The sequence below is a fragment of the Siphateles boraxobius genome, unplaced genomic scaffold, assembly GCF_051911475.1.
Source record: "Siphateles boraxobius isolate OS27281-9 unplaced genomic scaffold, OSU_SipBor_1 65, whole genome shotgun sequence".
NCBI lineage: Eukaryota > Metazoa > Chordata > Actinopteri > Cypriniformes > Leuciscidae > Siphateles > Siphateles boraxobius.
This window is the reverse complement of record NW_027509192.1, coordinates 11512661-11525590: the sequence shown is the minus strand read 5'-3', so window position 1 is coordinate 11525590 and position 12930 is coordinate 11512661. Positions and strand designations below refer to the sequence as shown.

The 12930-nt window shown below is 36.2% G+C and overlaps 1 protein-coding gene across 1 annotated transcript; it reads left to right on the top strand.

The window, feature by feature from the left end:
- Window positions 1-5827: 5827 nt before the first annotated feature.
- On the top strand, window positions 5828-12743 carry slc15a5 (solute carrier family 15 member 5). Its single transcript, XM_077211005.1, has 9 exons — window positions 5828-6170; window positions 7041-7263; window positions 7781-7950; window positions 8289-8509; window positions 8607-8793; window positions 10059-10247; window positions 12119-12250; window positions 12359-12467; window positions 12556-12743. Exons 1-9 carry the CDS (start codon window positions 5828-5830, stop codon window positions 12698-12700), a joined length of 1719 nt encoding a protein of 572 aa, XP_077067120.1. The 3' UTR covers window positions 12701-12743.
- The last annotated feature ends 187 nt before the right edge of the window (window positions 12744-12930 follow it).

Here is a 12930-nt window from a genome sequence, read left to right as displayed (position 1 = left end):
GCAATGCAATTTTACAAAAGTGAAATATGTTGCGGTTAGTGCAGAGTTGAAAATAAATATATATATAGAATGTAAAAAATCAATAGTAAAAATCTAACTATATAATAATAGAAAATAATAAATGTTAATATTTAAAAATGTAAGTATCGATTTTCAGAGTAAGTCATTTGTTCTCATACTCATGCTATACTAAAAAGAACTGTGTCATTAAAGTCCCCATGAAATCAAAATTGACCATTTTCTTTGGATTTTATGTAATATTGCAGTATTTATTATACGTGATTTATCATACATGATTTATCCATTATGGAACCCCTAAAGGGACATTGTGATGAAAAAAATACGAGATGGGAGGAAGAATGATCTGTTAATGCTTTTGCGTTCTCTTGCAAAACTTTTGTGTTCTTTGCAAGCAAACTCAAAGTTTCTTGGGGGAATAAACATTTTGTGATCAAATGCAAAGTTTCTCATCGGATCACCGAAATAATGCACATGAGATATACAGTAAAAGGTAGAACTCTGCTCTGATTGGTCAGATGGCTCAGTCTGTTGTGATTGGTCTACATTGCTCTGATTGGTCTGATGGCCCAGTCTGTTGTGATTGGTCTACTCTGCTTTAATTGGTCAGATGGCCTGTCTGTTGTGATTGGTCGGTCTACTCTGCTCTGATTGGTCAGATGGCCCAGTCTGTTGTGATTGGTCTACTACTCTGCCCTGATTGGTCAGATGGCCTGTCTGTGGTGACTATCTACTCTGCTCTTATTGGTCAGATGACTCAGTCTGTTGTGATTGGTCTACTCTGCTCTGATTGGTCAGATGGCCCAGTCTGTTGTGATTGGTCTACTACTCTGCCCTGATTGGTCAGATGGCCTGTCTGTGGTGACTATCTACTCTGCTCTGATTGGTCAGATGGCCCAGGCTGTTGTGATTGGTCTACTCTGCTCTGATTGGTCAGAAGGCCCAGTCTTTTGTGATTGGTCTACTCTGCTCTGATTGGTCAGACGGCCCAGTCTGTTGTGATCAGTCTACAGCTTACACAGTGCGTGTTGGAAACTAAACGTCCATAACCATATCTGAATTTCAACTCCGGATCTTCATAAGCATTTGATTGTGATACGAGCTGTAACAATGGCATCCATCCATTACGACATCCATTAACAACACAAACCAGACTCTTCCAGGCCTCAGCTACAACTACAAAGTTTGAGGGTCAAAGTAGACGTTGTTCACGAGCAGCCAATGAATACCATAGGTAGTATTATGCAAATTTGCTACAAACCTACGTAGGTTTCTGCAGGAAGTAAGACTGGAATCTCGACTCGTTTCAGGCAGTTCGGAATTGGTTCAATGTTTTCTGAAACAATAACTCCATTTATCATGCAATTTGATCTTTGAAACCTTGGAGACCTTTTACATTCACAAACAGCAATATAATACATAATGTCTGAAAGTCTAAAAAAGCATTATAGGGGCACTTTAGAACATCAAATTATGATACTTAAAATGCAGTTACATTTCTAATTTGGCCACATTATTATAACTACCTATAAAATAAATCCCAGTACGCATCGAGGTTGAGTGCTGCACATTTTAAATAGAGAAGACTTGGCTTCCCTCACTTCTCCTCCAGCACCCAGGGCCTTCTCCAAGAGGATGCATTAGCTCCCCTATCACATCCTCTGTCTGGGCCCAGGGAGCCCTATTGTCACCCTATACAACAGTCCTTTTGGCACCCAGCAGCTTAACACCCCAAGGCTCCTCAGTCTCAATGACCGGGCTTCCAGTAGGCGAAAAAAGCGTCTGGGCGTACGTCACCTAGCAAACCGCCTAATCTTCTTGCCCTGTGCATTTACACCAGCCATTCTGTGGCACGAATCAAAAGCCACCTTGCTAATTAGAGCCCTCCATCCTTTTTCTGCTATTCCACCATAGAGAAGTGATATAGAAGTAAAGGCGAAAAAATGCATCCAGTTTCAAGGATGCATTGGAAAGCCGCTCTTTAGTTGAAGTTGTATTTACAAGCTGAAAAGCTCTTGAGAGAGTGTGTGAAAGTGAATGCAGGGAATTCACGCATGTCATTTAAAGCTGTGTTGTGAGACTGAAGTGATTCAAAATGTTTGACCTGTAACCTACAAGTCAGACTAAAACAAGCAACATCTTAGCGTTTGACACTGGAGTGTTTTGCAAAGCAGTTTTTTTCAATCTAATTCAATCTGAATAATTGTTGTGAATCCTTTTCATCTTACCCAGAGTGGGCAATCTTAATTCCATTTAAACAACCAAAAGATTTTTTTTTAAATTATCAGAAATAACCTGGGAAACTTTCTCTCAATTATAGACCACTTAGCTCTGCATACAGCTTTTCTAAATATACCAAGAAACATGCATTTAAATAAAGCCACTTTAAAAAATAAGCCACTATAATGATCAAATATGAGAGTATAGACATATTTAACCAAACATTAAAGCTTACAGTCACATCCATTATAGCTATGAAATCAACAAATCAAAGAGTCTCTAATGTGTTTTAAATCCTACACAAGCTCACAGTAATCTATTTGCAATGTCTTGCCAACTTAAATAGTGCCCTCTAGAGGAATAATTTCCGTATTACAAAATACAGCTTAGATGCACTAAAGTTTTTTATTTAAATTGATGAATAAAAACATCAAAAAGGCATCCATGGCATGATAAATACTGTGCGTATTTATGATCATATTTATAACCCCATGTTAAAACAAACAGTAATGCGCACCAATTCATGTCATAAAAATGTCAACAGTAAGTCTCTCCGAAAGTTTTTATTTTGTTGTTGTTTATATGCATATGCTCAATCACAAAACTCAGGGTTGGATCCATGGCAACCAAACTGTGGCCTCAGTCACCGATGCACCACACAGAGTCTGTATTCTCTCTGCTTACCAGTTTTCTTTCTCTTTTCAGCATCGCTCTGCTAGCTTTGAGTCGTATTCACGCCCAGTCAGCACAACCAGTGTGGTCTTTTCTCCACTCATATAATTGGTGAGCTCAGGCAGAAATATTCAAGCGTAGCACACCGTAGACATCCAGAACAGAGAGTAGGCCTATGTGATGCTATATGGCCACTGGCCAAAGACCACAGATTCAAAGTACTTTTAAAAGAAATTCACATAAAAACTTAAAAAAAGACTGAAATTAGGACAACAATATAACTAAAGTGGATTCAAATGAACCAGTTAAACTGGAGAAAATAAATAAATAAATAAATATACATTATTTATTATATTTTGTAGTTATTATTTTATTTTATTCTAATTCATTTCAACATCAAACTACAGAAAATAAATAGAATTACTATTTTTTAATATATTTAATATTTTAACCTATTCAAATGATTACATTTAATGTCAAACTAATAAATAAATTAATATGTATTACATATTTTATCGAAAAATGTATTCAAATTAACATATTCAACATAAGTAAATAATAAATAAATATTTTATTTAAATAAATATTTTATTTAAATTAACCAAATTCAACATCAAACTCGGGAACATTAATAAATATTTTCTCTTTTGATTCAAATGAACCAATTCAACATCAAACTGGATGAATGGATGGATAAATAAATAAATATAATTTTCTCTTAGATTCAAATTAATAAATTCAACATCAAACTGGGAAAATTAAATTAATAAATGAATATTTTCTTTTTTGATTCAAATTAATGAATTCAACTTCAAACAAGAAAAATGAAATAAATATTTCCTTTTTTTATTCAAATTAGTAAATTCGACATTAAACTGGATAAAAAATAAATGAATGAATATTTTCTCTTGATTCAAATTAACCCATTCAACATCAAACTAGAGTAATAAAAAAAATTCTTTTAGATTAGGAATAAAAATCCTTTTTATTCAAATATCCACATTATTCATACTCCCCATATGAATTATGGGTGTAACTTCCCTTAAGCTGTTTACAATCAGTGAAAGACTAGCTCTATGGACGCAATAATATATATATATATATATATATTTTTAAACTGTGTACAATGACATTACATTATTCTACTCACCCTTCAACCATTGAACATTAAAAGGACATTTAAAAGCGTAAAAGCATCAACAAGGTACTTTCAACAGACCATGAATAACCCCAAAAGCGTGAATCTTTTCACAGCAAAATCGGACGGTTAAATATCACTGTGGTAATCTGTATGTATTATGTAACATACATTGCCTTAAAAAAATATATATATATACAGTATATTTACTTCAGCATTGCGTAATACTATTTCAAAGTGATTTCAGTCATTCTGACAGATAATACATTTTATCTACCTGTGAAAACAAACCTGGAAAGAGAAGTGAGGATTTGGGGAGAAAAAAAGAGAGAGATTCTTCGTGCATTCCAGTGAATTATTAATGGCATATATCGTAAATTAAATCGGGAGAAAAGACCACAAATGTGCAGTATATGTTGACCTTTTTTAGCGGAATGCAAAAGGAAAAAATAAAATAATCATGAGGAAAAGAATGCAGTGACTGAAAGAGCTCTTGCCATAGATATTATTGTTAACATGTAACATTAAATTACCAAGTGTTACATTATTCTCATGTTATTCTCAAATAAAACATGAAAGAAAACTGATAGCTCATTGAGTCAAACTGACGGATAAGCTTTATTCGTAGGGCAACCCTATGATTTGAAATGATTCGTTTCAGTCTTTTGAATGGAAGTTCCCCAAACCGGAAGTGTCACCCATAATTAAAAACGCAGTAAACTCGTCAGGAATAAGGTCGATACCAATTCAACATCAAAGTGGATAGATGGATGGATATATAAATATAATATTATTTTCTCTTTTGATTCAAATTACTCAGTTAAAACCAAACTGGATGGATGGATGGATAAATAAATATTATTTTCTCTTTTGATTCAAATTAATAAATTCAACATCAAACTGGAAAAATTAAATAAATAAATAAATATTTTCTCTTTTGATTCAAATGAACCAATTCAACATCACACTGGAGAAAATAATCACTATAATATAAAATGACAAAAACAACATATTCCCTATCTTACTTCAAAAGACAGACAGCAAGATTGGACTAGGATTTCGTATTTCACGTATGACACTTGGCCCTGCTTCTATAAGCACCTTTCACAGTGGGGTGTTATATACTAGCGGCACCTTGTGTCCTTCAAAGTTTAATTATCTTTCATTTGCTAGCACCGCGTTGATACATGCTTGTGAAATGAATTTGAGAGACATATCATTAGGTTCTTAATGAACAAGCATTAAAATATATGCATGGCTCCACAGGGTCCGGTCCTACACTACAATACAACAAACAAACAAACAAACAAAAAGTCTTGCCTGATAAAATAACTCTTCATTCCTGTAAAACTGTGAGATAAACAACTATGTTTGATGGTAATTTCAATACATCCAAAACTTTAGGCGGTTTTTCTCTACATGGAAAGCATAGCACGCTCTTCCCTGATTCTCTGAAGACATTCATTACAAAAGTATGTCTCACATCTCTGAAATCACTTGCATCATCATCAGCCATCTAAATGAGATTCGACCGGAGACTGACCAAGCACAAAGTACAAGCGACTGAGAAGTTCAATACATTAGTGGCAGTCCGTGAACATTGCCCAGAAACCTCATTCAGGAGACACGTGAGCCGGTTGCTGCTAAGGCTCTGTTGTTAGGCCTCCACAAGATTTCACAAGGTTGTGAGGAATTGAGCCTGTCTTGCTCTCTAGTAATGGAGACGAGGCACCAGCATTGTCTTAACATCACTTCCACAGGAAGATCTCTAGAAGCAGCATGCCACCCGTAGATGCTTTTGATAGACACGATGGCCACCTCCATCATGGGATCTGCAAATCTCGATATCTCAGCAAGCCGCACAAGGCACGTAAGAAGCTGCAGGTGATTGTTTGTGTACTTTTCGTGGAGCTTTTTGAGAGGTTCACCTTCTTTGGGATTGTTTGCAATATGATCCTTTTCTGCACCATCAAGCTGGGATACAGCAATTACCAAGCAGCCATGGTGAACACATGCTTTGTGGGAGCCAGCATACTTACACCTGTTCTTGTGGGATGGTTTGCGGAGACGTTTTTGGGAAGGACAACAGTTCTCTGTTTTTGTGCACTCCTTCATTTCATCGGTAAGTGGTTGCCATTGCAGTGAAACCTTAGTAGATATATGCATATAATTTCTCTTTAGCATTTAACTCATCTTGTACTCAAAGCCACTTGTTTTCATTTGGACTTGCACTATAAGCTAAGTATTGCTAACAAACCGTGCTTGAATAACCAACTTACCCATGCTGGTCCAAACTGGTTTAGGCTAGTTTGGTCCTAGTCTAGGAAAACTGTTCATGAAAACTGGATAACTGACTTCCTGCACACTTAAGAAAAGGTACAATATTGAACCTTTCATTTTAGGGGTTCCCATCATGGGATCATTAATGGTATTAATTTATTGATTTGTTTTGAATTCATTTTTAAGAAATTTTATGAATCAAACAGCTTGTAAACATATTTTAATCAAAAAAACCCATTAAACATTAAAGTATGCCATCATTTAAGACATTTACCCTTGGTAACACTTTATTGTGATGACCCCTTTTGAACATTCTGTTGACTATAAGTAACTTTGCATCTACATGTCAACTAATTATCATTAGAGTATTAGTAGAGTGTGTGTTTAATATCTGCTAACTCTTTATTGCGTTGGTTCCCCTACAGACATTCTACTGAGTATAAGTAACTGTGCAACTACATGTCAACTTATTCTAACCCTAACTCACCAGTCTATTAATACCCTACCAACACTCTAATGAAAGTTAGTAGACATGTACGAGCAACGTTACTTAGTCAACCGAATGTGTTAAAAAGGGACCATCAAAATAAAGTGAAACCAAACCTTTTTGGCATAAAGAGTTCTTTAAAATTGAGTCAAGAACCCTAGGGTTCTATATTGAACCCAACCGAACCTTTTTTTCAAAGAGTGTGTTGTTGGTCCATTTTTATAGGAACCGCCTTGCTTCCTGTCGTCGCATTCCCTTTTGAGGATTTCTATATAAACACAAACAATATTGTGCATCAACTTGAGCCGCACGAGCAACACATACTATTCTACACGGGGCTTGTCGCTGTGGCACTTGGCATTGGTGGCATCCGTGCCATCCTCTGCCCAATGGCAGCCTATTACCTTCAAGGTTGTGATCGACACCAGCTTTTGTCCTTCTTCAACTGGTAAGATGCTAAATTTCTATTATTGTATAATCTGGACACATAATTTGCTGTTCTTGTCAACACAGCATGCGTTTAAAGGTGCTCTCACTAATTTCTCTTTGTGCTGGTAGATAAGGCATTACTTATACATATACTGTGTGGATGTAAAAAAGCTAAAGTGTACAGTTAATGATGACATTGTAGAAATGTGCTCAATACAGTACATTCACCACGATTCATTTTGTAAAACAAATGTCTCTAAACAGGTTTACTGAAATAAAGTGAGTAGCATTCAGCTGATCGTGTGATCTCAAAATGGCGGCCTCCATTAGTCGACCCCCTCTATGTGAAAAAAAATATTTTTTATTAGGCTAATGTTATGATTGAAGTATTTAATAATCATTTTTAATAACTATTTTAAAAAGTACTATAATTTATTTATGTGAAAAAGGTTTTAAATGAGGAAGAAATTACTGAGTGCACCTTTAAGATGCATTGTACAATAGTTTCAAATGCTGCCGCTGTCTACAATCCACAGGTTTTACTGGCTGGTCAACCTGAATTCAACAGTAGTTTTTTTGGGGATTGCCTACATTCAGCAGTCAGTTGCCAAAAACCTGTGTTTTCTCATCCCTTTCACCTCTGTTCTGCTCGCCCTCATTGCCATACACATGGTGCGCAACAAGCTCACCTTCCGTCCAAATAAAGGTAGTTAACAATGCCATTCATTATGCATACACTACTGTTTAATAGCAGTGGGGTTTAAAAAAATGTCTTATACTCATCCAGTCTGCATTTATTTGACCACAATACCGTAATATTGTGAAATATTAGAAATTTAAATAACTATTTTCTATTTGAATATATTTTCCAATGTAATTTATTACTGTTATGATGAATACTCCAGTACTCCAATACTACAGCATCATTACTCCAGTCTATAACAGTCTAATATGATGATTTGCTGCTCAAGAGACATTTAATATTATTATCAATGTTGAATTTTGTTCCTTAACAGCTTGTAATTTTGTTCTGTGGAAAAACAGGCAGTTCCTTGCTAACTACACTCGGTGTGTTCCTGAACTCTCTTAAAATGTGCTGTCTCCATTACCGCCATTTGAGCGGAGATGTTGCCAACTGGCTAGACCGTGCCAAGGAAAACAATGGGGGTTGTTACAGTGAGACCAGTGTGGAAAACGTCAAGATCCTAGTCAAACTTTTCCCTCTCTTTGGACTTCAGCTTTTGTATCGAGCTTGCATCACCCAGGTAGGTGTGTAGCAAAATCAGCTTAATGCTTAGCTGTATACAAGTCTTTGTTTCAGAATTAGCTTTTAAAATATCTCTATAACAATTCTTTTAACAGATTCCATCTGGCTATTATCTGCAGACTATGCATTCCAACTTAAAACTCAACGGTTTTCTCCTGCCAGTAGCAGTGATGAAGGTCATCAGTATTCTGCCGGTGTTGATCTTAGCACCACTCCTGGAGCTCGTGCACATCTGCTACCAGTCTCCAAAGAAAATACTGCCCTCACCAGCCACGTTTATAAGTGAGCATCCTAGCTACCAGGGGCGTCGCTACACCCTTTTTACTGGGTTACGAGCCACATTGAAATACCGCTGCGCCTCAGTAAAAAATTAAAGATAAATCCATGTGTCAATGAAGATAAATGTATGATGGACTGAGAATCATGTATTCTATCACAAATAATGAGCTCAAATTTACAAATGATCAATCTTTTGGTCTATTTAATCAAACGAGTTTGAAAAAGCTCTGAAATTGTTCACAATTCTTTTAGATTAGGACAAGTTCACTTACATACTGAATCATCAGCAGTACTTTCTCACACCCAAGTACACTGTAAAAAAAAAGTTAAAGCCTTAAATTAAGTACAATCAACTTGGATGTTTAAGTCATTTCAACTTAAATTACATTAAACTGACAAAAAAAATGAGTTGTAATATTATAACAAAGTTTAAAATTGCTTCAATTATTTTGATTAGTTAAAGCAATGTAAAAACATATGTGGTCATAACTTATTGATCATATAATTTGTAACAGTATAAAACAAGATTTTTATAAGAGCTGGATGAGGTGGATATTTACCTACAATTCATTGCAAATTCAAAACTTGCAAATGTCTTCTATCACTTGTTAATAACAATTGTTGGTGTGTTTAGCTTGTGAATGACTCTATACTCCAGGTAAAGATAATCTATATCCATTTATATCCAAAACGGTATTAAAAAAACGTATCAAAATATGGGCATAGATTTTTGGACGTGGGTCCAAAAGTACCCACATTTACCCCAATACTGATGAAAGGCTGGAAACGCCTCTGCTAACTACATGATTTGCCAAGTCAACCTAAATTCACCATGTCACCAAAAACACCATGATGCGTTTACTAGCACGAGGGCGGGACGACCTGTCAGTCACATGAGATCGACCAATAGCAAACCACAACCATCCAATCAATTCCCAATGCACACAATCAAGTCCCGCCCTACAGTTTAACTTGTTCAAAAAGCTGTTTCACTCGGATATATATCACAATTAGGAAGAAAATACTATCGTAATTTCGGTTTCATGGCGACTTGCATCATGTCAACCGACATCTGGAAATCCAGTCATTTCAATAGGAATCTACGCGTTCTGGTGAGGGTAAAAGATTTCGCACATTCAAGTTGGTTACGCGAATTCGCCACATTGACCAACAGAAAGCTGCTTAGTTTGAAAGTGACTTCTGTGTGAGCTGTTTTTCATACATCGCTACACTATAGATAATAGACTTTATATTTCATATTCCTACAGCTATGGGTCATGCTTGTGCAGCTCTCTCAGCACTACTGGCGGGGATCTCAGAAATCCACAGGAAGGATTATCCACAAGTGGAGCAGACACTATCGGGAGAGGTCCTGCAGGTGTCCTCTATGACCTGTTTCCAGCTTACGCCCCAGTACATTTTACTGGGAGTGGCAGAGGTCTTCGTAACACCAGCGTGTAAATATACTAAAATATAGTAACCATAATAATAATTTCCCCCAAAACTAAATATCTGTCATAATTTACTCATGTTGTTCCAAACCCATAAGACTTTGGTTAATCTTCAAAACAAATATTTTTTAATGAAACCTGAGAGGTAAACTCAGGTGTGTTGTTAACCTTGCATAACCTTGTGTGTATTTAACAGTTTTAGTGCAATAAGACATTAAAAAGAACTTACTTTAATACTCAGGGGATGTGCCGTCTGACATCCAGCTTTCTGTGCGCGTTCTTCGGATGTGTCCACTAAAAAAAAACATGTATAAGAAATTTAAGTCAAGTCAAGTCAAGTCAAATATATTTATATAGCGCTTTTCACAATACAGATTGTATCAAAGCTGCTTCACAGTATCAATCAAAACAACTTAATGTTTGTTTATTACTGGAAAAAAGACATCCAAGTTTGGTAGAGCTGATCAATGGTATGATTGGTTAATTAATTTGAATATCCCCAACTGAGCAAGCCAAAGGCAACAGTGGCAAGGAACCGAAAAACTCCATCCAGTGACCTAATGGTGTCCTAACACCCCATCAGGTGACCCAATGGAAAAAAAAAAAAAAAAAAAAAAAAAAAAAAAAATTTAGACTGATATGGCTTTAAAACACATGCAGATAATACACTTTCATGATGATGAAGAACAGCAGTGTCACATGAGCGTGACCGCGATAGAGATGATAATCAAAACCAAACAGATGTTTTGTTAGTTTTAAGTATCCGAGGCACGAGCTTTAAAGGCTCCGCCCTCTTCTGGAAAGCAGGGTGGGGAGCAGCACCTCATTTGCATTTAAAGAATGCAAGAAAACAGCATGTTTTTCCTTCCGCTCAAAAATGCAACATGGTATAATAAATTATCTGTGGGGTATTTTGAGTTGAAACTTCAGACACATTCTCGGGATACCTGAGACTTATATTACATCTTGTAAAAAGGGGCATAATAGGTCCCCTTTAAGTTTTAGTCACCTGGACTTTCAATGGAAGGACAAAAACCTCTTCAAGTCCCCCTGTAGTCATTAATTGTATCCCTTAAAACTCATCTTTGATCACCAAAATGACACATTTAAGCGTTTTTTCCCCCCAAAAAATAGGAAATTAAAATAAAATAGCTTGAATCTAACTCTACACCCTCGCCTCATTTAGTATACAGGGTTAGCCCCGCCTCGACTCGTTGACGATCACACGTTGACGTGATTGGTTACAAGGTAGTTTGTGACGTCAGAAACCGCATTTTTGAGACTGTCTTTGGTTCACTGCAGTTTTAAGGAGAAAAAGTAGCAAATACTCAATGGTGTTGACTTATGAATTTGCACATGGTTTGTCTTAAAGCATATTAAAAACACCACATAGACATAAAAAAAAAATAAAAGCTTGATTTTCACCACAGGGGGACTTTAATTTAACCTCTTAATTTGTGGTCTGAAGATTAAACAAAGTCTCACGGGTTTGGAACGACATGAGGGTGAGTACACAAAGACAGAATTTTCATTTTTGGGTGAACTATCCATTTAAAGCGCTTATTAAACAGGGTGCCAAATAAGTTATTTTTGTTAAAAAAAAACAGCATCACTTAAAAAAAACAGTTCAAAGTTGTAAAAAAAGATTATGTGAGAATGTTTTACAAAGATCCAATGTGTTATTTGCTATTTATGTAATTTGCCATTTCTTTGCAATTATTTGTTAAATATACTAGCAATTTCTGAGTGAAAATTGTTTCAAAGTAAATCCTACACCAATGTTTTTTCAGTGTACAATATATTCTAACACAGATTCACTTCCAATAATTAGTCGGGAATTCACCAAACTCATCCATCTCTCCTGTTCCTCTGCTCAGGCTCTCTCATCTCCTTCTGCCTGACTCCCAGCACCCTTAGAGGCGTCTCCTTGCATTTCCTTACCCTCTCATACGGAGGTGGCTGCTTTCTAGGAGCTTTCCTCATTCACTTCCTTTATTTTGTGTCTGGAGGTAAGCATACATCTCTCTTGAAAATGTTGAACTTTCTGCAAAGTAGATGTGACATCTTAGAGCATGAACTCCTATTTAATACGAAAAGATTGTGTTTTATAATTACAGGAAACTTCTATCCTAATAACCTTGGGAGTGGCAACATGGAGAGGTTTTTCTTTACGCTGGCCATATTAATGACTATAAACACACTGGTGTTTTGGAGAATCTCACAAAGGTACGGTTGAAGCTTTAAATATGACAATAATGAAACATTTGAGTGTTTACAGGACTGACAGCTGAGTCTTTATTATGTTTTTGGGCAGATACACAGATCTGAGCATGGAGCTGAGTGGCGGGGTGGGACACAGTCACCTGACTGAGAAACTCCTGCAGTACAAGGCCTGTCTACGCTTTTATGACACAGTGGATCGCTCTGACACTTTGACGTCCATGGAAACCGTCTTGTGAATTGATTGTACATACAAACCCTGCTGTAATGCTGGCGTTACACAAGAGACTGATATTGAATGATTTTCATCGCTTGGAAGTAGAGAAATAGCTGTAAATAATGGAATTTAAATGTATTCAAAAAATAAAGTTATTTTATGGTATATATGAATTACTATATTAACGACTCCAAAAACAATGGCGGAACCATGTTACAAAACAAAAACATGGTAGTTTTGGCATGTGAAGTA

Excerpts from the sequence above, each read along its gene's own strand:
- slc15a5 (XM_077211005.1), top strand. The coding sequence starts at position 5,828 with ATGCCACCCGTAGATGCTTTTGATAGACACGATGGCCACCTCCATCAT. Across the intron at positions 7,951-8,288 it reads CACCTTCCGTCCAAATAAAG|GCAGTTCCTTGCTAACTACA; the intron begins GTAGTTAACAAT and ends GTGGAAAAACAG. Across the intron at positions 8,510-8,606 it reads ATCGAGCTTGCATCACCCAG|ATTCCATCTGGCTATTATCT; the intron begins GTAGGTGTGTAG and ends TTCTTTTAACAG.